Source organism: Nothoprocta perdicaria, unplaced genomic scaffold, assembly GCF_003342845.1.
Source record: "Nothoprocta perdicaria isolate Ctin4 unplaced genomic scaffold, notPer1 scaffold_70, whole genome shotgun sequence".
Lineage (NCBI taxonomy): Eukaryota > Metazoa > Chordata > Aves > Tinamiformes > Tinamidae > Nothoprocta > Nothoprocta perdicaria.
The window spans coordinates 1,000,901-1,026,580 of record NW_020455977.1 but is presented as its reverse complement, the minus strand read 5'-3'; the positions used below and the strand labels follow the sequence as shown (position 1 = coordinate 1,026,580).

General features: G+C 45.1%; 1 protein-coding gene across 3 annotated transcripts in view; it reads right to left on the bottom strand.

Annotated features, from left to right (window-relative positions):
* Positions 1-1,154: 1,154 nt before the first annotated feature.
* PLEKHA8 (pleckstrin homology domain containing A8) overlaps positions 1,155-25,680 on the bottom strand; it is a 24,918-nt gene continuing 392 nt past the window's right edge. Inside the window, exons 2-14 of one of the 3 annotated variants that reach the window (XM_026050808.1) lie at positions 17,296-17,412; positions 16,429-16,584; positions 15,309-15,433; positions 14,262-14,420; positions 13,695-13,735; positions 12,804-12,967; positions 11,597-11,759; positions 11,088-11,173; positions 10,425-10,483; positions 9,315-9,445; positions 8,765-8,835; positions 7,771-7,832; positions 1,155-6,815 (exon numbers count right to left, since the gene is read on the bottom strand). In XM_026050808.1, the coding sequence (XP_025906593.1) occupies positions 6,618-6,815; positions 7,771-7,832; positions 8,765-8,835; positions 9,315-9,445; positions 10,425-10,483; positions 11,088-11,173; positions 11,597-11,759; positions 12,804-12,967; positions 13,695-13,735; positions 14,262-14,420; positions 15,309-15,433; positions 16,429-16,584; positions 17,296-17,412 (1,532 nt within the window). In that variant the 3' untranslated portion in view covers positions 1,155-6,617. The remainder of the gene's footprint in view (positions 6,816-7,770; positions 7,833-8,764; positions 8,836-9,314; positions 9,446-10,424; positions 10,484-11,087; positions 11,174-11,596; positions 11,760-12,803; positions 12,968-13,694; positions 13,736-14,261; positions 14,421-15,308; positions 15,434-16,428; positions 16,585-17,295; positions 17,413-25,680) is intronic. The other 2 variants (XM_026050809.1, XM_026050810.1) reach the window with 2 other exon arrangements.

The window sequence follows — 25,680 nt, the reverse complement described above, 5'->3', positions numbered from 1 at the left end:
TTGGCTTGGGGGTGTTAGCCAAATCCCCATAGTTATTATGGGCCAAATCTGCAGCCACCGGGAGGTACCACGACCCGTCCCAACAGCAGCAACAAGTGCACAAGGGTTTGAGGTCTACGTCTCCTTGAGCTCCCGCATCTCCAACCCTGAGGAAGGGAGCTGCGGCAGGACACACACACCCTGCCCCCGTGGTAGGTCTTGGCCATGATTTGGTTCCATCTTCTGCTCTCAGGAAACATCTCAGAAACTTCAGAGATCTCCAGGTGGGAGCAAGGTCTTTCCACAGGGCCTGACCCTTGCTGCAGGGAGGCACTTGGGTACCACAGAGCTGCCTTCCAGCAGGGGCAGGACACCCAGTTAATACTCTAGTATTCATATATACTAATATTAATTAATACTAATTATACCAATACTAATATATAATAATAAAATACACTCTAGTGTTAATAATCTTTATCTGCAGAAGATTGAGAAACCCCCACAGAGGCACTGGAGACAGGCAGGGTTGGMAGGGGCCTCTAGAGATCATCCAGTTCAACCCTCTGCTCCAGCAGGGACACCCAGAGCACGGGGCACAGGGCGGCATCCAGGCGGGTTTGGAAGAYCTCCAGAGAARGCGACTCCACAGCCTCCCTGGGCAGCCTGTGCCAGGGCTCTGTCACCCTCGCAGTGAAGAAGTTCCTCCTCACCTGGAGACGGAACTGCCTGTGTTGCAACTTGTACCCACTACCCCTTGTCCTGTCACTGATAACCACCGAGAAGGGTTTGGTCCCTGCCTCCCTACGTTCTCCTCTCAGGTACTTACACATGTTGATCAGATCCCCTCTCAGTCTTCTCTTCTCCAGGCTAGCCAGGCCCAGCTCGCTTTGTCTTTCCTCACAAGACAGGCGCTCAAATCCCTTCACTTCCTTCGTTGCTCTACGGGGGACCCTCTTGTAACCCCAAACATTCCATGATTCTGTAGTGTCTGGCCAAGTCAAACCAACCAACCACCCCTCCATCCCACACAAACACCTGTWATCATAAACAGCAGCTCCCCTTCCCTTCCCAGGTTGCAATTACAGCCCTCACATGGGCCAAGGACCCACAACTCCGTGCCAGATGCAACTTTTATTCTCATAATCAAAACAGACTCCATGTGCTYGGACATTCTCCGTACAAAGATACATACATGTAGTTTCCATCAACCAGAAACAGGAGGCTGGCGACGGTCACGCAGCTCCCAGAAGGGCCGGCAGGCCCAGGAGAGCTCCAGGCCCTCTGCTTCRCCAAAAGAAACAAAAACCCATGCACGGAGGAAGTGAGATTTTTAAAACATGCTTATTTAAAATAAGTTTATTATAATGAAATAATATAAAAGTCTGACAGAGGTCTTAACAGTACTCCAAAAGAAGAAAAAATGGAAAAAAAAAAACCCCAAAAGACAGATGCTGCATAATTTGAGAGATGATGCAAACTGAAAACTCTGAAATACTTTGAGTCTGAACTGTTTACAACAGTGCTGTTTGTGCAATGCTTACAAATATGAGAGGGGGTTTAGGGGGCAGGGATAAGCCCTTGCAAACAAGAAAATTTAAGTGGAAGGCAACACACCTTCTCTTTACCCGGCTTGGCATTAACAAAAGGAATGCCCAAAATCGGCAGAAAAAGAAAAAAAGGTGGCGGCGGGAAGGAATGGACGCAAGAAAAGTCACCTACCAATCTCCTTCATCACTTTATAAGCTTTGGTTTGACATACATGTTTTAAATAAGGGCATGAGGGACGATTTCTGGACCCCYGAATGCAGCAATTCGAAATAAAGCAGGCCGGCTCAGCACCAGCCCTTAAGGACAGAAATGAGGATATGAATAATCAGGACATGGACACAAGGAGGTTTCATGCATGAAAACCCTTCAGCTTTGCGGAGGTTTTCCCGAGGGGGATCCCACTCCGGGACAGGGGGAGGTTCTAAACTTGCAGCACCTGCTCATTTACCTGGGCACGAGGAAGGGCGAAGCTGCGAGTGGCCACTGGCCAATGCACCACACGAGGTGGCAAAAACGCACAAACTGCAGTATTTTCCCCCTCCCTTTCATCAGCGCACTACAGGCAAGACAAGAGGGGAAAAAGGCCCATTGACAAAAACGGTCCCTGTGCTTCCCAGCAGAGGCAGAACTGCAGAGCTCTACCAGTAAGAGGCAGAACGGGCCAGCTCCTACGGGCCCCAAATTACGCTTTATTGGTAAAACTCAAGTTTCCCAATTGAGCCATTTTCTTGGCTAAAGATGCCAMACCAGGGAGCAAGTTCAAAGGAAAACAGCCCGTTCTCCACCTGGCTCCATAGCTGGTTGCCTGCCACAGAACTCAAGTCTGTTTTTCCTGGGTTATATTTTTAATTACTTGTGAACTCCTGCTCTGGGGCTCTTGTAAAGGACTCCTGGCTGACAGAAGCAGCTCGGACTCACAGGGAATAGGGAAAGGGAGGCAGCCCGACGGGAATGTGCTGCTGCTCTCTCCTGGTGTCCAAAAGGCAGTTTAGGGCTCCCTAGAGTTTTCTGCAGAATTAGAAGATATTCATAATCAAAAACAAAACAAATACGTGTGTATATATAGTTTTATATATATATGTAGAATGGTCCACAGCCCTTGGCCAAGGCATGGTACAATGCAAYGGGAGCACATTTTGGGCACGCTTTTTATATGTCCAGCCAAGCAAGAAACTATTTTTTTTTTTTCTTAAGAGATTTTTTTTTTAATAGCAAACTGCCTAACTAAATCCTGTTGATGCTTTGCAAGGCCTTGCGAGGGCCTATGACCCTTAAGTGCTCTTATTAAGGGCAGACCCCTATTGCAGCAGTATCGCAACAGGATGTTTCAGTGACTCAATACGTTTGCACTAAAGCACTTGAGTATCCAGCTCATATTCTGCTATGGTAATCTCACAGATCCTCAATACACAACCGAGTACTGTGTCTTAAAAAATAGCAGAGGGGGCTCCAGAGCGTAGCTGGTTTAAAATTAAAAAATAAAATAAAAACCTTAAAATAAATAAAATAAATTAAAGCCGCCTACTGCTACGCAGAACTCGACTGAAACCATTAGGGAGCTCTGCTCTAAAGCCAGTGGCACTATGTTAGAGAGATGGGTATGATCCTCATTAAAACACGCTGCCCGCCGTCATTCCCTACGTGGGAGCACTTCCATGGGACTGCTTTGGGATTTGCCATGGCCAGCAGGGAGGCCAGGGCCCGGGCTGCCGGGGCCACACGCTGCCCCACAGCTCCCCTACGGTAATTCCATACACAAAAACCAGCCTAGGGCACGGCTGCCATTACTTTTATTTCGCCATGGCTAAGTAAAATCCCTGAGAATGTGCAACTGTTTGACACGGAAGGAAGGAGCAGAAAGCGTTCCTAAAGGAAAGGGGGGTTGTGCACCTGCGACGGGAGCGGCCGAGGAAACCAGAGCGGTTGTTGGAAGCACACGGRGCCGGGGTGCTGTGACGGGAGGGTCCCATGGGTGCCCGTCAGCGTGCGGGTCAGGTCTCAATGTCAGACACAAGCGCACACACGCCACGACGACACTTCCTCTCCAAATTACTGAGGGTCAGTAATTAGCTGCTTGCTAGAATGACTGAAATCAGTAACACTCCTCGGGTTGCAGAACTGACAGCACRAAGAAAGAAACTACTGAATTGCGGAGCAGAGCATTGGTTTACGCCTGGCAAACTGCTCTGTTGCACCCTGACTGGTGGTGAACTATCTAGAGCTGAGCTCTGCAACGTGCTGTAGAGGCTTCTTTCCAAGTGGTCCTTGGAGTGGAAAAAAGGAACATTCATTAATGGCAAAAGTGCCCACTGCAAGAGCAGTGCGTAATGCAACAGGAGCTTAGAAAGTCTAAGGTTACCAAAAGAGGAGACCTTGCTCAGCTCCCCCTCTGCAGCTCCCCTATTTAGCAAGCACAAGGGGCCTCCTGAAGTCACTGTCCCTCATAAGTCAGTTCCCAAGCACCAGGTCCAAAATCCAGAAAAGTCTGGATTTCTCCAAGAGGATTTGGACCAGRAAGGCTGTTCCCAGGTGGGATATCCCCCTGCTTCCAGGATAGACAGAGCAACACACAGAGCTCTCTATCGTAACAAGCGAGAGGAAGAGGAGTCAGTACTTTCTGAAGCTGTCATGACGCTGTCAAGTTTATTATTTAAGAAGTAAAGCTTCTTTGTTTTTGCATCAAGCCTTGGGTTTGATACACTACAACCAAACTAGTGGTTCTCTTGCTATAAAAAAAAGCCACACACCCCCACACACTCCCACACAAAACACACACACACAAACCAAACTCACCAAGTCCTTAAGTGCTGGATACTCCTTCCTGCTCCTGCAAAAGTTTGGAGTAAAAGAGATCCTGATATTCATCACGCCCTCACAATTAATTTTACAAGAGGGACCTCCTCCTGCCCACCCTCTACCACAACTGGTGTTTGGACAGAAATGTGGGCTCCAATATTTCCTCAGCTAAGAGCTACTGCAGTTTGCCAATTATTAGCTGAAAACCCTGTGGAAACCACATGCACGGAGAGCTGGTCGCTCTACTCTTAAGTGCAGCCTCTCAGCACTCAGCCTCTTTATGCTCAAGAAAAGTAGACAGGCTCCAAACCCAGAGGCTCGTTTTTAGCACTGCAACTGCTGAAATAACTGGAGTTTGGCCATAGCTTTGGACTTTATGTTTAGACATAAGTACTACTATTTTATATACTATTTTAGAACAAACACATCCTACATCGTGATTATCTTTTTGGAAGTATAGGTAGCCAGCAGCACTTTAGAAATGCTGGAGAAGTAAGGAGGAAGAAAAGTCATACTATTTAGCCACAGCTTATCACAGCTCCGGTATTTTGCTTTATTCACAAAGTGATATTTGGCCTTTTCTTCCTTTATCACATGCTCTTCTCAACGCTAGCAGTGGCGGACTCTATAGAAAGGATCAAGTATTGTGTGTGCAGAGAGGCTCCTGCCAGAGATGCTGCATCAGCAGGAAAGCAGTCCTGCTTCACACTCATCTACCTCAGGATTTGCAGGGGGGTTTGGCCTAGAGAAAGCCACTACTTCCTTGCAGAAGGCAATGCTGAAATTTCTCTTGTACTTATGAAGATTTGTCCCCTTCCAAGCACCTAACTAGCAGTCCTCCTTCTGTACATGATAAACTCAATCCTTAGCACTGCTGCTATTAAAAATAATAGTTATGTGTCCTTTTAATAAGTGAGATGGTGCAGGGCAAAATTCCTAACTCATGTCGAAGGCCAGTACAAGGTTTATGAATTACTTACTGCCAGTTCAAGGCGTAAGTGAGTCTCAGTAGTGACAAAGGGCTTTGGATAACTTTGTGCAAAAGACAACATTATCATCTCTACCWGCAAAAGAGGGGAAAAAAGCAGACGGGTTCTTTTCCTAAAACCCTATCACTTTTACACAATTTGGATTTAAAGGCTTGTAAGTGGCCAAACGTATACGGCTCAGTGCCAAATTATAACTTCCCTCCGACTTCARTCACTTCATATCTGCTTTTATGAAGCTTCTGCTCATAATGCCACAGACTAAGCAAGGGTTTTGAGACAAACTGATTACAAACTGCTCGCTGTGTTCAATTTATAGACCTTCATGTGAATTTGATTTCAAAAAGCCTCAAACCCCAAACCGACCCTCCCAAATCCCAGCATGATGAACATGATTTTCCTTTGCACCACAGTGTGCTGAGGAGAGCTGAGACCTAGTGGAGCCCATTCCCCTGGCTGCCAACCTGACCAAGAGCAGAGCAGACCATCCTGTGCAGCCGTCCTCTCCGAGCCCTCCTCAGGCACCGTGTGGGCCGGAGCACCCGGCTGCCCTGGAGGGCGCAGGGAAGCTTGGCGTGGGATTGTCCTGGCGGCTGGAAAGCCGAGAGGGAGAACGTGGCAGCCGTGCAGGGAACGCAGCGACCGGTGTCCCCTTTCAACAGCAGCCTCCTGGGGAAGCTCAGGGCAGCAGCTCGTGGTGCAGATCCCCACTGTCTGGGGCGGCGAGTTGAACGGCAAAAGGGCTTCCATCCAGAGCAAGTCAAAGAAAAAGGATAAACTCACTGCACATCTGATGAAGCTGCAGTTAGATGCCAGCCTCCTCCTGCCAGCAGGGTGACAATAATGCTCCTTACCCCTGTCCTCCTACACAGCTGCTGCCGGTGGCAGCAGGGCGAGTGCCACCGCACGGGCCACCCGGAGCCTGTGGCAGGGGCTGCTGCTGCAGGCCACCCTGCTGCCCTACGAGGCCCTGCTCCATGCTGGCCACGCTCCACTCCTCCTCCCTGCACAATATAACAGGGGGAGGGAGCAGGGCAGGAGAGAGGCAGAGCTGCGGAGCCGACAGCATTCATCGCAGACACAGCTACGACCCCAACAGAAACAGTACCTCTGCATGGAAACACAAAACAAGCATAAAAAAATACAAAACACACATATTCATACACACCCTTCCCCGAAAAAAGCACTCACACCCTTCCCAATGGAAGATACGCAACAAGCAGAAGTGATGTTCAGAAACAAGGACACAAAAAAACACTTTGTTAACAGACGCAGTCCCTGAAGTTTGAAGACACCGTCTTGCTGCTGTCATACCACCTCATCTGACTCCAAACCATGTACTTCATAGAGAGTGTCCAGGATATTTAGCTGCTTTTCCATGGCTGGTAAGTAAATGCTGAGGTCCCTCTGCATCCCTTTATAAAAGGTTTCTTCCTGAGCGTCGCACTCCTCCACAGACAGTGCTGCCACAAAGTCTTCATACGTTGGAGCCGCCCTTAAAGCTAGCTGGGAGAGGAACCAAAGTGTTTAGATTTGGAAAAAGACAGAACAGGGAAAGAAACCCAGCCAGAACCATGAAAAAGCATCTAGTCTAGTGCCCTCTTTGCACTTTRATTACATAAGTGTGTAATCAAATCACGTGCTTTAATATATTTGCAGTTAAATCTGAACTGATAAGAAAGTAAGTTTCTATTATCTCTGTGTAGATGCCTAGTTTAAGTCCCACTTAGCCCTTATTTTTGGAAAGCATCTGTGCATCCTATTTTGTACAAACAGCAAATGTCAAAAAATGTATTAAACACAAAACCTAACAAAAGTAAAATTGGTTACRAGAGATCCCAACCTAGTCCCACAGACTTCAGTGTTCAAGTCCCATGCTCAAAAGCCTCTTAGAAAACTCCCTCTAAAATATCTGCTTCTCCGAGTCACTGTCACAATGACTTGGGCAATTTTCACAGGTCCAGAGATAATTTCCAGGAATAGACACAAGGGGGAGCTGCCAGACTAGACAAAAACTACATCATTTCTCCTGGCCAGTATGTCCTGGGCCATTGGCCTCCTCTGCGCTTCCCTGAATGCTGCCATCAAAAGGGACCCCCAGACTCAAAAAAGCAACTCCCAAATTCCTACACCTTCATTTCATAGTTCTCTTTGAATATGACAGTATTTTAAATTCTTATAAAAGATTTGCAACACTGTTGCAAAAGAAATAATGAAAACTTTATGCACAAAAGAGCAACTCACATACATGTGTTGGCTCAAAAAAAACCCCAAACAAATGAAAAAACCCCAAATCAGGTTCCATCTTGGATGCGCAGTGCTACGCAGCAACAGCCACCCTCAAGTTCAAGTCTGATAAAAAGAATCTCTTCGTTTCAAGGCTTACAAATTTTAAAACATTAAGTAAATGCAATATAACATCCCATTAGCAAGACCCCTGGCAGCCAAGAGAATTACTTACCGCAAAGACCCCGCGTACAACCCAGCCGTGGTGCTGCCTTAACGTCTTCCCATAAGCATTGTCTTAAAGAGGAGAGGARGAAAAACAAAACAAAAAAACAAAAACGGGAGTTAAAAAAAAGGGTATACATATGGCRGTGTTAAGTTTGCAGCACAATGAAAAGTSAAGAATATAAAAACTTCTAGTTCTGAACATATACTGCTGGACATAAATTGCTGGACATAAATAATGGCTCTTTTTTTAAGCATTACTCATATGACTGAAAGGAAGGAGAAAAGGAGATGACAGAATTAGGATTTCTGGGTTGGGGTAGGGGGTGGTGGTCATCAGCTCTGCTCTCAGATCTCAAGCATGTCATCCGTGGCAAATCCATGACAAATAAGGTGTTTGAACAGATAGGAGGGGAATGTAATTTGTACTTGACTAGCTTTGCCTCATGGTTCATTTTTCTTCCTCTCTTTAGTTCTCAGTTCCTTGCAAGTCTGGAAAAATATGACAGMGGGAGAAACAATCTTGCGAGCTGACAGCTAGTCAGTCTCCATCCAGACACCTAGCTCAGACATTYAACAAGGTCTCTTTACATATAAGGGTAAAGTTTTAACGTCCTAGAATAGAAAGTATTGGACCTTTATTAAAATAATCTTCAGTGTGTCTCATGCAAGTGCTCCTGAATATAGCCCTGGCTACATTCTCAGACAGTCCCAACAAGCTACACCACCTCTACTGCCTTTTCTTCATGCCACAATTAGATGGATGCCAATTAGATGAATCTTCACCAGGCATTAAATTAAGATCAACCAGTTATCTAGTAACCTGCCTGAACACCACAGTTTTCAAAGATGTTGGATTCTGGGGCCAGCTGCATCAATATTTGCAGGAAAAAAAAAAAAAACAAAACAAAAACAAAAACGAACAACCAGGTTCTAAACAAGAAGGAAAATAACTGAGCACATAAATGCACGGACATACGAAGAACAAAGCTACTGCAACTTACTCAGAGCTGTCTGGATATTCTTTTCTCCATTCTTCACTTCTGTTAAAAATCCTTTCAAGAACTTCAAGCCTCTGTTAGGATGAGCCCATAAAACAATAAAAACAAACAAACAAACATAACACACAAGTTTATAACCAAACCACTCTGTTTGCAACAATTTTTGGTGCTTCATAATTTTAGTATYTTAGAATGCCATCGTGCAGCCTGCTAACGCAGCTTAACTCCCACTGCTTATAAAATCCAGAGTTAAGTAGACATTTTTCATCTGTATAAATAAATGCAGTCATCTCCCACAGCCTCCCCCCTAGCATTGTCACTTAGTGGGATGTTTCCACTTTTATGGGGACGAGGTGGGAGAGGTTGCCTGCAATTGCTTTTCCCACTGCCGCTTCGAAACAGAAGCACAGACCACAACAAACGTGATCCTAGTCAGTTTAGACTGAGGAAATCTGGTGAAAGTAACTAGTTTGCTCCATGAACCGAAGACTGTATTGGTGAAAGATCGTCACAGCAGAACTGCTTATCACCTGAACAGGTAGGAGGTTGTTACCTTTTCAACCACAACAGAGCCTCCGTCGCAGAGTTTCTGACTTGTGCTACCCCCGCGTTCACTTCATGGAGCACTATCTTCTGAAGGGTATCAAACTCTTCCTTGTTGGTTATAAATTTCTGGTTTATTTTCTGCAGAAAAATAAGAGGAAAGGCTTTATGSTTTTAAGATCAAGCAATGTCTACAAATCTACATACACAAACCAGCTATTTACCAGGATTCTTCCTTGCTAGCCTAGATTGGGCAAGCAGCATGGGCAAACCCCAAGACTTTGCTCCTACCATGTGCCTGCTGCATCACCACCGCTTAACACAATAAGAAAGTGGCTCTGTCCACACTTTACTTGCCATTTATGTCTCATATTATGCTTTAGGTAGTTCATGTGTCATGATACATACAGGTGGAAAGGCGTTAATCAGCCTGCACAGAGCAAAGACCAAATACAAGATCCTCTTCTGACAACAGCTAAACTGCAATCTCTCAATTATACTTAGCAGTCATCAGCATGTTTACACTTCTTAATTTATTCCAAAGTTTGTTACGTACAATTCCTAAATGCACAAGTAGAGCTTCAAGCCTCTGCAGACACAGAGCTGGAAAAAGTTTCAGAATGGAAACCTCAGCTACAGGATCTGCTCCAATTTATAGTCCCAAGGAGCTGGTTCTTAGTGAACTTATTTGCTCTGACTGGGTTGAGGAAGGGCATTTCTTCTTATTTGCTCTCCAGTCTAAAGTCAATACTGATACAATCGCATCATGGCTTATAATCCTCTCAGAATCCAAGTCATATTCATTGGCTGTAACAGCCTTGTTTGACTTGGCAGTCAATCAAATTTGATTTTAAAAGTTTCATTGTGAAAAATAGCTGGATTTATGAAACACGGTAYGTGGTCCAAGAGCAGAATTAGGGAATCTCAGCATTCTGAGCTAACAGTGAGCGACACTGGCAAATATAAAAAAGATCTTCCAGTATTGGCTCCTGACATAAAAATTCTTTTGTTCTGATACCCAAATTAGATGTTCCAACAAAGTTAGGATCATTAGTTCAGATTTATGCTGGCTAAATGGTGCCCTGTTTGTTTAAAGTCAGTGTTAGAAATTAGCTTTTACCTTAATGTTACCTACAAAATCCATTTTAACAGGAGCAAAAACAGTCGGTCCCAGCTTGTCTGGAAAGAACGAAAGGCCACATTTTAAGATCACACCTTTTCCCACTTTTTGTGCCTCAGAAACAACCCATTTTAGTCACTCTTACAAATGTTTCTGATAATAGCAGAATACTAACTGAACAACATAAACTTAAGTCTTTCTTCAGTTACAGAACCCAAAACCTCCATCTGGTGTAAGAGTTAAAGACTCTCCAAAGCTCCAATATATTCTAAAGAGACCCATAACATGTCAGATTCCGAGGCCAAGCAGACAGGGAATTGTATTAGCTGGAGATGGAAGTCTTTGGGAAAAATTCCAGTTGTACTACACATAAGGCATTCTACACTGTTCTTGTGAGGAGAAGAAATTATTGTTCCCGATGAACTCAGATTCCCAGGCAGCTTATACAGGGTTCTAGCTAAACAAGACTGAATTCTCTACAAAAGCAGGAATAAGAAACATCTTCTGGTACCAGACTGATTCTGCTGATAGAAACTATTTTCACATTATATCAATTCACAAAGAAATGAATTCTCCAAGCTAACTGTTCCACAATCCACTGCCACTRGCTAGGAGAGAAAGGAATCAGATGCATGCACATCATGAAAAGGAGGAGCTGCTTACCCAGAACRGGCACGATTGCATAACAGGACTCCAGAAACTCCTCTGTTGGTATGCCCTCCTCCTCACGGAGCTCAATATCACTGAACCTGCATCCAGGATAAGCAGAAAAGATATTTTTTACTCTTAGACTGTCATCACAAACCACAAAAACCAATTCCCCATATTGATATTTTGGAAGAACTCAAGCACAAACTCACTAGCAGCGATGCTTTCAGAACTCCACACACTGTTTGCACTTACAGTTGCAAAGGAACAAATGCTTCACTCCCAAAGAGGGAGAATGGTAGGRAAGTCATTCAAAGTTGGGTTTAGGTGAATGACTTTGCTCTCAAAGCATTCTGCAGAACTGATTTTATAAAGTCTATCATCTTCTACTACTGTGCTGTAACTCGTCTTGTCAAATAATCCCAATATATATAGCTTTGCAGACAGAACAGACTTAAGATTCAATTAACAGCTTAACATGGGCTCTTAATACCCTTGTAATTAAAATCAACAGCAYGTACTACCTATTGCTCATGACGCTGAAGAAGGTAGGAAAATCTTTTTCATTTCCGTCTTCCTCACACGATAAAGTTGATCCACACACAGAATCTGTTTCTGACTGCAGCAACTTGTGGGTACCAAAGCCTTCCACAGCTTGCAGCYTGCTCTCTCCATCTTCTCTCATACCTTAAAACATAAAGAACATACAGRAAACATAAGAAAAACAGAAGAGCACAACTATATATACATATATTATTACAGTTCTGTGCATGTCTTTAMAGGAAGGCATACTTGGAGCATGCAAGTTCAAAAGCTCTCCTGTCAGCACCRTGACACTCACCACACTTTCTCTGATGATGGCAACAAATTTAAAAAAGCTTCTCTTTTTGACTTCCTCCCTCTCCTTTTCTTCTCTCATCAGACAATCCAGCTACCAGCCTCCCATACAGGKGAAGCTGCACATGTTTAGTGAGGAAGTGCTTATGGAAGCAGAGAAAAAGGACTAGCTGCTGTGTGGTTATAGCCTCCCTAGCATGGAGTTCTGGAATACTAGCCAAGCAGAGGAGGAGAATGTTTTAAAATGATATAGTCCATTCRAGAGAAGAAGTGATGGAAAATATGTTACTTTTAAAGACTTCATTTCAAGTTTTAGCAGCCCTTAACAATTTAATCATGTTGGATGGAATTTTATACCAAACTAATTCAATGGAGTTTTGCTGAAGCCACACACAATTCCAAGTTCCATGTTTTGCTGAAGTAATGGGAAGAAATAAGGTACTTTCTAACATGCTTTTAACAGCAGGGAAGAATGAGCAACTACATGGCCAGGATCCCTCGTACAGCAACACAAAACTTCCTGCTCCCCTTCTGGCAAGGCAGGGGCTAGCAGAGGTGTTAGGGGAGAAGTTCTGGAAATGAAGTGTCCGTCCCCAGCACAAGAACAGCCCAAGTCCTGCCAAACTGCAATGCCACTTACGTCAATCAGCATCCTCTTGTTCAAGAAAGAACTTTGATTTCCCTCCCCATGCAGAATCAAGCTGGCTATCAACAAGGGCAGGAGCTGTGCTAGGCAGACTTGACAATGGGCAGATATCAGACTAAGCTTCATTAGTCCTGTACTAACATCCCCTCTCCTGGGAGTGGGGAAGGTATCAGCACTCACAGGCTTCCTTCAATTATTCTTAAATTAACAAGTATAATTATTCTTAAAGAGTAAAATGCAGTACATACATTCACCTGCCAAATTCTCTTCTAGGTGGTCTTCAACTGGAACATCACTGCTCCCCACATTTGTTTCTAGGGTTAAATGTGCCAAGCTTTTAATAAGGGCTTGCTCTTGATGGTTAAATTCTGCTTTTACAGAGCCATTTTCACAGGGGTTCAATTCCATTTGCCTGAAGGAAAGGAAAGGAATAATGATTAGTGGATAAAAGCATTGCTTGGTGGAATAGTTGTTTGTGTTTTCACAGGGATAACAAGAAAAATAGGTACAGGAATTCTAGGCTCTCACAGGCAGCAGGATATATACCAAATAGGATATATGTCAATGATTCAAACCTTGCTCATAGATTACTGAATACATTCACAATGATTAAAAAAAAAAAAAAAGAGAGAGTAAAACCACCACTACCGATCACAAAAAAGAAAAATAATTACAGATTACAGGCAGCTGCTTTAGCCAAAACAGGAGTGCTTTTATATATGTACATATATATATATATAGATGTATATATATAAAATATATGCACACACACCCTTGCTGTCTTCTCCACAAATCACAATCACAGCTTGCTCTCTAGCAATTATTTTCTGAGCATATGGAGTGGAACCAAAGATACAGAAAAAAGCACTGAAATGGGAGAGAGTGGACTGGTGAGTGACCAGGAGGTTGACCAGCAATGATGGGGGAGGAAAAAAAAAAAAAGGAAAACAGCAGAGAAAGAGAAAACATGAGGTGGAGATGATCCAGCTCCCTTTTGTTGGGTCTTTTTCCAAGTTCGCAGCTCAGAACAAAATAATTTTGCCTGTATCCAGTACTGGTATTATCAGAGAGAAAAATGTGGAAAAGACACTACCAAAAACAATTTATATAGAGAATGATAATAAGGATTTTTATTTTACTTTTCTATTGTGGTGTGACTGGACAAGACCGAGTGTTTCATCTGTAAGATAAAAAGGAAAAACAAATCCTTTAATCCAAGAGCAACCTATCAYGTTTCTTAAACCTCACACTTCCCAGTCACAGCAAAGCATCTACCTCCCTGYGTGCACCTTGGCCTGCTGTTTGTTAGAGCACTTTGCCACTGAAAAGATAAGCTCACCAGGCACATCATCATACATATCATACTGCAATAGCTTAAAAAGATACTAAGTGCTATGAGCTCCCACAATGGATCTGCTTGCCATACACACAGGCAATTTTGAAACACATGTCTGTGGCTGGCCCTAGAAGTTACTAATAACTTTCATCTATGATTAAAAGTTAGAGATTAGTCATTGCTTATTATAAAAGGCCAAAAAGCAACCAAACAAAGAAGTCCTGCACCACCTGCAAGCCACAGCGTGCCCACTGGAAGACTACTAGCTACTACTGCATGGGTAAAAATTTCATTCTCAGCTTCCACAAATGCTCCTCTGCAAAGAGGCTTCTTTCTTCCCCTGCCAAGACTTAGAGAAGGGAATACAGGCCTTGTTTGATCTGAAAACTGCCAACGGGGGGGATCCAGGCGGAGTGTGATGCAGCAGCTCAGAAGTGAAGGCGGTATTTGCAATCTGCATACATTCTTCAAGGGTCTTCAGGAAGGTGTCACAGGTCGATTTCAACAGAGCTCCCATATCAATCCCGCTCTGTGGGAGAAACCAATTAGATATTGCCGCATCACAAAAGATTAGCTCGGAGCATCCCACAAATACAGCCCTCTGTTGCTACAGCCATGATTCCAGTTTCACCCAAATTAATGCAAGGTGCCAGAGAACTGGCATCACATCTTACTGGGACTGTGCAAACTCTTTTGCCTGCCTCTGTTGCACTTGAGGAGAAGTCTCTCTTCCTGGAGACATCCTGGACCTTCCACATCCTCCTCCTTCACACACTTGCTCCCAAGTCAAGGGGCAGATCATTAGGAGCAGGGTATCCTTCTTAAAATGAGGCYTTTTTTGCTCAGGAAATTTGTAACATAAATGTGTTATTTTCTTACTGCCAAGTAGTGCAGAGGCTAACAAAGCAGCTCTTCCCCTCAATTTTGCTTCTTTAAGCTATTATCTCTTGACCCTTTAAGGGTTTTACTTGAGAACAAGATTTTTTTTYCCCAGTTTGGGCTTTTAATGATTCTGAACAGCAATCTTATTAGGGGCAAAGATGCACTTCTTGCAAGCTATTTTTTTAATCCTTGCCTTTTGTTCCACTATATACACCTGATAATCTACAGTAAAATAAAAGGCCTTGATAGGTTACTAGCTAGAATTCCAAGAACCTAGGGTCATCTTACTGCTTACACAGGAACACAAAGTTATTTGCTCCCTTTCTTTATACCAATAGTTATTTCATTAGCATACCTACACAATAGTTCTCATTTACTTCCTATATGATCTCAGCTGAAAGAAAGCACAATACTAAGTAGCTATGAGTGAGACAACGGGCTAATCAGGAGTTTAGAACATTCAAGACTTCAAAGAATTGGTCTACATGGAGGAAAAAAAATAAAAAATAAAAAAAWTTAAAAAATGGAGCTGTACCTCTGGCTCTGATGCACCAGAAATGCTGGCTTCCTTAGTTTTGTGCACTTGCTGAACAAGGAGGTTACAGTACAGCCTAAGCTCAGACATTTTAGTTTTCAAGGCTTCCGTATTTTCAGTGAACTCTACAAATGAAACAAAAGAATTAAATTTATTCTTCCTGTCTTGCAGTATATGATTTTGGAGAGCRGCTGAAACAGTATTATCCAGCCCAATTCAACCAATACTTCCCCATTTCAAAACATTTTCTATTAACTCAAAAGATACTGACTTCTTCTAGGTTGGCCTTTAATTCTACTTATGCCAGGCATTGTGCAGCAGGCCCACATTTTGTTAGGACCCTACACTTGTATGTGGGGATGCATTTGCTGAGGATCACCAATTTATTCACAAACATTTTCTCTTTGCTATTTTTGATGTAGCCACTGAATTGAGGTTGTACCAGGCTAAAATATAAAGGCTTCCATGTGACTCACAAATAACATCAAGTTTGAAGCAAGGGAGCTCTACTTTGTGGAAGTGGAGCTTGTTGGTAAAAATCCCATAGAGACGTAAACTAATATGCATGGTTTGACCATGATCAGGTTTCACTTTATGCAGGCTAGTACGTACATTTAAGATGAACTGCAAACCTTTTCTTTAATTGCTACGGGGTCTTGGAAGGGCACAGGCAGCCCAGTTAGAAAAGGGAAAGGAAAAGGTCTGAGAAACTGGAAAGCTGAAGAGGAGCAGGCACTGGAGCGAGGCAGCAGGTGAGCAGACAGAGATGTGAAGGGGACTTGCCCTCCATGCATGCAGAGACAATCCAAATCTCAGGATCTCATAGCCTGAAGCAGCTTCTTGCAGAACAGACACTGGCCGTCAGCTCAGTTTTCAAGTGGCTTTTCCTTAAAATGTGCCACATATAAATCAAACTCTTCAGATTTCTGCACTGAGAGGAGCTAATGTGAGAGACTTGCAACTAGAGTCCTTGCATGGCTTCACTTTTAGTGATGTTTAAGACCTGCAGCAGCACAACTTGAACAGGGTTTAAGCACAGATTTTGTCATCCTTGCATGCACATCCTAGGATAAAGATACGCAAGCGTAACCAGTAGGTGAGGAGCTAAGGAGGTTCTTACCTTTTTCCTTCTGCGTCCTGCTGTCTGTGAGGCAAGCTTTGGCAGTTCCTAGTGCAACCAGCCACTTCTGCCTCTCCACGGCATTTCTTGCCTTCAGATAGAAGTATTGTTCCCCAGGGATGATCAGGTCCATCCGCGTGTTGTCTGCGGGATGGACTGGAGGCAACACAGGTTTCAGGTCAGATCTCTCCTGGTGAGCAGGACACACGTTTCTTCTCCTTCAGCCCGGCCCAGCCCAAATGAATAACCCAACAGACACGTATGTAGCAAGTCAAATAGCAAAGAAGGAGCAGGAACCTATAGGTCCAACCTTCCTCCATTGCCACTTGGCAGTGCTTCCACTGAATTACAGGACAGGACACACATGCATAACAGGTTTGGGACAAAAAGCTGGGAAAGGCACTTCTGTGAATAGCATAGCATCACCTGTGGGTCTTTACAGAAAAGATATTCTCATTTAGCAAGCCTCTCTTTCAGATTCCCTGCCCAAAACTGAGTCTCGAAGTCACGGCAAGTAAACCACCAGGGGTAAGCAGATGCAGTGCTGAAGTTCATTACTTAGCTTTGTGCCTAGCTAGTCATTTGAAGCTGTGTGCCCTTTATCAAGAATTAAGAAAAATAATGGCACATTTCCACATATAATGGCATTTCCACATATAATGGCACATGTAGAATATTCTTTATATTAGGCACTTGCATTTTTTGTAACATTTTCAAAATACTATAGAATAAAAACTTGCCTAAAGATCAAGTCACTGAGTTACTACAAACGCATAAGAAATGAAGACACCAGGAAGTCTGATTTCAAAYACAACTTACACTTATCAGACAACATTTGTTCAGGGCATGCTACTGTATCTTAGTTACCTTGAATTTCACACACAGCCATCTGGATGCTTCCCTTACATCCCTTCCAGGCATCTTCCTGAGAATCATAATAGGACAAGATACCACCACAGAGAAGAAACCATCGAGGCTGCCAGCCTAGGGGAAAAAAAAAAAAAAAAAAAAAGAAAGAAAAGAATCAAACAAGTTATTTCTCAGTTACTTCTCTCCCAGGAATCCAAATACTTCTGTAATTTAAAAAATCACCATAAATAATATCTCAATCAGAAAGCCAAGAGTAATAGATTCAGAAAAAAATGATCTGTTTGAGCAGGCAATCCTGGATGTTGTACACCACAGCCCCTGCTTGCTGGTAATTACAGGCTGGTAATCCTATGCAGGTAGTTGGACTCAGAGGCTCTCAGCTAAACCTTGCCAGTATGTTCCTAAGATGCTGTATGTCACATTCAGTAGCTCTGCTAACATGTTATCACTGGCTCTCTTTTCCAAAAACAGCTTTTTAATCCATTGCCCCTCAATTCCTTCCATCACTAACCAATTACCTCTTCACTCTTTCTAAAATTCACCATAGTTTTCTCATCTTTCATGTCCTCCTCCCTGCCAAAAGGCTGGTCCAAGTACCTTGAATAACAAAGGCCAAGAGGCTCCTTTCGAAATTAAGGGACAAAGGAAACAGAAGGGGATGTGCTGATTTCTAAACTCCATGTTTTAACCAAACACTTCTAAATAGCTCTTGAAACTCCCATGCTGTCTACAGGACAGAGAGAGAAGAGTCTTTAATTAAGAACTTGTACTTCTGCACACATCCCCAGGGACTAATCAAGCCATGAGGCTAAAATGCCCTGGCCCCTATCACCAGAGTGAATTTACCTCTTCTGCTCRCCTTGCTGCCCAGCCCCAGAACTAAATCTCACCTATCGGTCCCTTCTTTTGGGAGGGCTTCTCCAATGTTCACATGGATGAACAAGACCCAACAGAGTGCACTTACATCTAATAAAATAAGAGCTCAGTAGCACAGGAAGAAATAAGACAGCTGTGATCACCAGAGGAAACTGGCTTACTGAACTGCAACAAGTTTCCCTGGTCTCCCTGGTCAGGCCCAGCAGGGYTGAGGCAGCCAAGTTTCAGAGCTGTGCTGGAAAACTAACTTTTGGGGACAAGTAAAACCCAGCCCCCAGAAAAACTAGTGGTTTAAGCGACACCAAACACAATTCAATCCAGGTTTATAAAACTCCAAAATCACATACAGATAGCAGCAGGATAGTTCATTTTCTTTACAAGCAATACCACAACATCAGGGCCATGCTGCTCTAATTGATCACTCTGCCTCCAACATGCTGGAGGCTGGTTAAAAATACACTGTGAGTCAATAYGGTTTGCTGAAGGATTTATCTTTTATTTTTTGCTTTGGGGTAGAGTTTTTTTAAGGGGGAAGGGAGAGAGCAGCAATTATCTACCCATCTTGCTTTGCAGAACTCTTTGTATTAGATGGGCACCCAGAAGACAGTGCTATGCAATCGCTGGCTGGGACACTCCACATTTTCAGAGCAGAATTTGTTACTCTAATAAAAATAGTTTTTTTCCCCACTCCTTAAAGGAAAACAATAGATACAGCAAGGCTCTGTTGGTAGGTAACCTGGGTCTCCATGCGATGGACTTGGCAGCCATGGGAAGGTTATCCTCAATAACTASCTAAATATAATGTGTGGCTGACAAGTCCTGGACACCACAACAGGGAGGCAATTTTCAATTACAGGCGCTTCAATTTGCAGACAAGCAAAGAGGAGATCAAAAAAAAAATCCAAAGCAACAAAGAGTCACTTTGTGAACACAATCCTCAGGTTTGCTCAGTTTTATTCTCTCCCCAATAAACTTCCTATGAAAACTGCAAAGTGTGGTCCTATCCAGACTCTATCTGACAGAAAGCTAAGGCTGGATCTTTCTAGGGCTTAATGATGACAGCAAAGACACATTTCTCACGGAGAATCTTCTCTGCTTATTTACCCTGCTGGTGCACAGGGCAGGACAAAACCCAGCTCACACTTCCACAGCTTCTCTCAGCCTCACAGAGCCACTAACAGCAACGACTGACCTTGCTGGCAGAAAAAGCTGATAAAACGCAGGGCACATAAAGAGCAAACAGTAGCTTAACGGTCCAGTCGGAGGAGACTGAAGGAACAGCTTCCAGACAACCCAGCAGACACTGGTTAAGGTCCTAATCAATATTGTACCTTTGTGCAAAACTTAAAACCAGTACCTTTAGGACCTGGGAGATCTGATATTGCTCATCACAGAAATCGCTATCTAAGGAGCTGGTGTGTGCTAAGGAKCCAGCATTTCCTCAGAAGCTCCCCCGAATGGAAAGCTCTGCCTGCTTGCACCGTTACACTGGAGGGAGCTGGGACGCAACCGGCACAGGGCAAACGTGACGTTGCTCCATAACGCGGCCGCAGCTGGGACCTAGCTCCAAGTTCCCTGCTGCACTCGGGGCTTGCAGATCCCGTCAGACATCCGCAGGGCCAGCCCGGCTGGGCAATCMCACACTCCAGGAGTCAAGCTGATGAGCTGGAAAACAAGCTGCAATTAAGAGACGCCAGTTTCAGCTGCATTTTTAAGAGGCACGAAGGCAAGGCTCTTGGGTTCTTATTACTGATTGTCTCCCGCTAGATCATGTAGTGTTTTGTGCTTCTTCATTTCTTGAGCTTCAGCACAAACCTTCAAAAAAGCTGATGTGATAGACAGTCCTAGAAGCCTGAAGCCACTCCAACAAGAACAAAGCAGTATTGGTACCATGCAAAAGGGCTGATTTGAGGCCATGAATGCCATGAAACTCACATCTTCACTGCGAAAAGAAAAACCCAGCCTATTCCTGAGTTTCCAAGTAGCAGCTGCAGTCCAGACGACACCACCTCCCCCTTCTATAACTTCCTGCTGGAACATGGCACTCTCACACACAAATGCCTGCTGCTATGAAGAAAATTTTCCAATTAGCAGAAGCATCTGTAATGGTTAGAACAGATCCAGGGAATCCCATTTTCAGCCTAGAAGAGAGCCTACAAACTGCCCTGGGTCATTCTGAAAAAACTTACTCTGCACTGAGCTCCCTGCCTATCCATGTAACACAGACACTTCATGCTGTCCCAAAAGCTACACCGGGAGGCTTAATGCGTGCCCCTATGGACGGACCTATTTCTTTAAGGCTACAGAAATATCTGTTGCCAATGGACAAAACAGTAGCTCCCAAAATCTCCATTTGCTTCCCAGTGTTACACACCCACACACTCAACCTTAGAGCTTAGCTCTTGAAAAGCAGTAGCGTATTCCTTGCGTGAGGCTCAATCTGATTCATTTTGCTGCACATTTGATSTTGTCAGTCACCACAGTGCTCCTACCGAGGAACAAGCTGTGTTTAGCATAAGAATGTCTTGCCAAGACCAAAGAGCCCTTTACACTTCATACTGCAAAGGGTTATCGCGACATAAGCAGTTTGCACCAAAATCGCTGCCTACTCTTTAGTCACAATACAAAAATCCACAGACTTTACTCAAGAACAACAGTGCAAATGCAAACACGTGTGTCACAGCTCACACATGACACAGGCTCAGGGCTACTATCCCCTCACCTAGGGCCCCTTAAACTAACAAGATTTTGATAACAAAAACTCAGCACTTCAGCAATTTTATCACTTCTTAAGCAAGTCCAGTTTCCCACTTGGGAAAGGCTAGAGGTTCCAGTGAAGCAGGCAACAGGGGCTCTCCCACATGACTTCCCCAGGGTGTCCCATCGAGCCCACACCTCCTTCCCAAAGCCAAGYGTTTGGGCAGTGCTGAAGAACAGTCCTGCCCTCTCACAGCAGCTGGGCCTGCCCTGCTAATCTGCAGAGCAGTTTTATTCCAACATGCAGGTATCCGTCCTCGTAACGGAAGATGGGAAGAGCAGCATGCACATCTTCCAAGCGGATGCACTGGAGCGATGAATAAGGGCAGAGGGTGACTTTTTGAGGGCAAAGGAGGCAAGAGTTCAATAATTCAGGTCACTGCTCAAGAGGCACTTACCCCGGCCCCTGCGTGCAACAAAACACTCAGCTCTTAAGAGTTCCTAGGGATTTTCCTCCCTTTCCTCCTGCTGAGCCCAAGCAAACCAGCAGCTCCTATTCCTGACACGAGTCTCGGCTAGACAGAGTCAACGGCATTAATGCACCTGAACACACAGGATGGCACCTCTCTACCCTCACTCTGCCCCACCTTTTGACTCTGCTCTTCCCCACTGTTCCCGCCGGGATGGAGCTGTGGGTCCTTGGTGCAGGCCCCTAAGGGCTGCTGTGCAGGCAGGGGTGCCGCAGAGCTGCACGGCATCGCGCCAGCAGCCTCCGCCGCGCAAGGAGAGAGGAGGCAGCGCTTCCCACTCCTGCAGCCTCATCAAACCTGCTCTGCTGCGAGGTCCAAAGGGTTGGACAAAAGAAAACTGCTGCTGCATCCAAAAAAAAAAATAGCGGAGGAGGGAAGAGGTGAAAACGAAGGTCGAACCACACAAATGTAATTATGCAAACTGCAAAGGGAGGAACTGACTCTGGTGGAAGAACCAGGGTGAGACCCCAGGGGCCACCTAAGCAGCGGCCGCYCTCAGGGCAGTTACCACTGGGAACACCAGGCACAGCTCTGGGACACAAACACCCCGGCCCTGGGACACAAACACCCCAGCAGGGAGATCCGGCCCCCACAGCCCCTCTGCTCTTTCCTGTCACCACAACCTGGACTAAACCCAGAGGGCTAAAAAGAGGAGACAACAACTGTAAACAAGAGCTTTTCAAGAATCAAATATTTACCCAAGTGCAAAGCTTGCAATGACGGCTTCCTTTTCTGGAAGCACAGAGGACCTTGTTTTCAGAGCTGAAATCAGCTACAAGCAGTCCTGTTTCCCATTATGAAAGGCCAGATTTCTTAAATTCAGCACTGGAAATAGAGTCGCTCCAAACAGTATTAGCATGTGCATCCAGAATAAATCTATAAAAGCTGATGTTCTTTCTTTAGCCTCCTCCAAGTTTGTTGAGGAATTCRGAATCATTGAGACACAAGGGTAACTTAAAGCCTTATACGCAGCCTCAGATTTACTGCTTAGTTTTGGCGCACGGCATTAATAAAAGGAAAATAAAAAGAATTCAGAGTATAACCATAACACGGCAATGAAAGATTCATGAAGAAGATGGGAAGAGCCAACACTGGAATGTGCTACAATGCAGTCTAACTAGTGACCACATGAACGTGAGGCTGCAAGGCTTCAAAGAGGAATTAAGTTAAGGTTGTAGTTACTCCGTCCAATTAAGAAAGGGAATATTTACATGCCGGGAAAGGCTTAGCCTTGTGACAAGCCATCAAAGCCCTTTCACCAATCACACAGAGCACAGGAGGCAGTTCAGTGGATGCTGTCCGTATTTTTCCATCTCTAATGACTAAGYCGCCTTTAATCCCCAAGCCAAGACCTGACACATTCCTTCTTTCCTTCCTTCCTTCCTTCCGGAGTGCAGCTGCATTCCTGCCTGTGGCCAGTCAGTGCAGGTAAACTGGGTCTCATGCGGAAGAACGGAGCTTAGCTGAATTTCAGCAGGAGGGGAAAGCAAACACAAACAYAACATCAAACCCTGAAAGTGCCCAACTACTGGGCACACAAGGGAAGGTGTTTCCCAATTCCATTCTCTTTTATTCCTTTGTGTTCAGTGATAATTGCTACGAACTTGTGAGAAATCAAAGTCTCAGATTATTTTTAACAAGGTAGCTTCCAAAGACTAGATTTTTTTTTTTTTAATTGGAGTCAATGCAATAAAACTGCTCAATTTCAAAACACAAGCAGGAGCCTTCACATGCAGTTCACTTCCGTGTTCTCCTTTTCCCTGCTCCGCAGTCTGCATTCCTCAGGTCACAACACGCAAACGTCGCTGTTTCATGGGCAAAGGATGAAACCCAGGAACTTTTTCAGCTCAGATTGCCAGCCCCAGCTGTGGGCTGGGCTGTGCCCACCCACCCTGCACGCCGTCGCTGCCCAGCACGGCCAGCTCTCGCTGCTGGCAGGATTCATTCACTGAAGCTTGCAGAGACATCATTCAGTTACCCAAGGGCTATCACAATTACTGCCTTAGTTAACCCTGCTGATAGAGTTTCTGTTCCCCCACAGTTTTAGCCCGTTCAGGGGGGATGCAGAGGCAGTCTCAGAGGATGCATTTACTGCAAGCACAAGATGCCAAGCGGCAGGCTAGAGCTCTGAGCACGCGCATCGCAGCCAACGCTGCCACAGGACTTGAACATAAATTTTTGTAAAACGACTCATTTAAACACTCAGGCTTACCTGGTGTGTATTACAGCACAGAAATCTCCCCTAACCTCGCTAAATTCAGAGATTTCAAAGKCAGCTTTGGGACACCCACACACAGAAACTACAGTGTGAGCAGGGGATCACGCCAGGACAAGGGGACCCAGCTACACACAGCAGAGCCCTGCTCCCCCTCAGTACCAAGGTAAAGTCATCTCTTCCTATCTGAACCAAAGACATAATACAAACAGAGTTTATCCTAATCAACACAAAGCAAGCAGGGATACTTTATGATCAAACAAGGTAACTTGTTTGGGCAGTAAGGCAAGCTAAGCTATCGAGCAGCTGTTTGCAATCAAGCTGAGCTCTCCGACCTTTGCCCATGGACAACCCAACTCCTTTCCCACAGCGGAAGCCTCCGTGCTGCCAGCAGCTCTGCAAGCTGCACGAGGGCAGCTCCCTGCCCCAGGGCTGTGGGGAAATCCTCCCAGGGAGACTTTGCCTCTCTGGTGTGGATTAGGGCACAGGTCGTAAGAAGAAAGTCCCCAGAGAAGACCCAAGTACCAAGAGACCCCGGGGAGTCCTCTTGAGGCAGTAAGAGAAGCTCCTTTTCAGTAGTTTCAAGGCTGTTGTTCTGGTTGCTGTCATACCCCGGCTCCAGCTAGGTGAAACGAGGGTGTGCTTTGCATTACAAGGAGGAGATGCCCTCACATACCTGTCGTGCACTTCCCTCCCTGTGGTATCACACGCGTAGGAGATGGTATCTCTGACAGACAGAGGTGACTCCTGTTTTACCTACCCTTCGCATGTTCTGTTTACACCCAATTAGTTAACCCTGCACGAGACAAAGGGGCAGGACAGACAGAAACAACAGTCCTGGAGGGTCTGCTGAACCCCCACTTTGCCTCTGGTTTCCATTTCATCCCCCAGGCCCATTCAGTTTCATCTTACAGCTCTGTATTACTGATAGCATCAACCCCATATTCTAACATTTGGGGCTTTTTTTCTGCAGTACAGCACATACACAYAAACCTAGTGGCTCTGGGGGCAGGAAGTCCTTCACATTCCTGTTTCGTTACATGCCAAAAGAAGGTGCATGTAAGCAGAGTTAGCTTACAGAGAAGYAAACTGCTGCTCCCAAAACACACCAGGCTGCCTCCTACAGCCCCAGGATAAGAGCTTATCTTGTAAAGGAGGACACAGAAGACGCTGCATGTGCAACTTATCTGTGGGGGAAAAAAAACACCCAAAACAAAACACACTTGTATTTGCTTTTCAGTTTTTCGCTTGTGGTGTCCAAAAAGCTTTGATTTAAAGGGCAAAAACTGCAGCAACTTTCTACTGCATCAATAAATCCCACCTTATCCATCATGCCTGCCCCCTAACCCCTCTAGCCACACACGCGCATGTCCTGCCTGCACTTCAGCTTAAGTTTTGCTCTTTCTTTGTTCAATTTTAACATCCAAACTAAAAACCAAGCTGCAGCCGAACTGATTTCCCTGGGAAATATATATATATATATATATTTATTCAAAGCAGAAGGACTCCCTCTTAAAGGTACTGCAAGAGGGAGATCTGCCCCAGCAACGCCAAGGTCACGCTTATTCCTGTGACCACGGGGCTCGCCAGGGTTGCAGCCCAGGGCAGAGCCCTTCGCCCGCTACAAGGGCTGCCCCGACTGCCCCCCGGGGYGCTCGGGGCTCAAAATCCCGCGGCGGCTCCGGCACCCCCTCCTCGGCCGAGCTCGGGGCATCCCGTGTCCACATTCACATTCCCAGGGCGGGAACGGGAATGCGCGCGGCTGCTCTGCGGCTGCTGCAGAAGGCGAGAGCCTCCCAGAACAGCAGGACCTGAGAAAAGCCGCGTCCGGGCCTGCCCTTTATTTCCCGTTATTTCATGTTATTTTACTTTATTTCATTTTATTCTGTTTTCGCACGCGCCTTYGCCCAAACCACCCGCGTGCGGCTCAGCGTTGACACCTCCAGTTGTGAGGCGCTGGGATCTCCAACAATCCCACAGAACGGCAACCGGCCCGGCAGCTTCACAGGGATGCGCAAAGGAAAGTTTGCTGGGAAGGATGACCTACGCGCATTAAAAATGAAT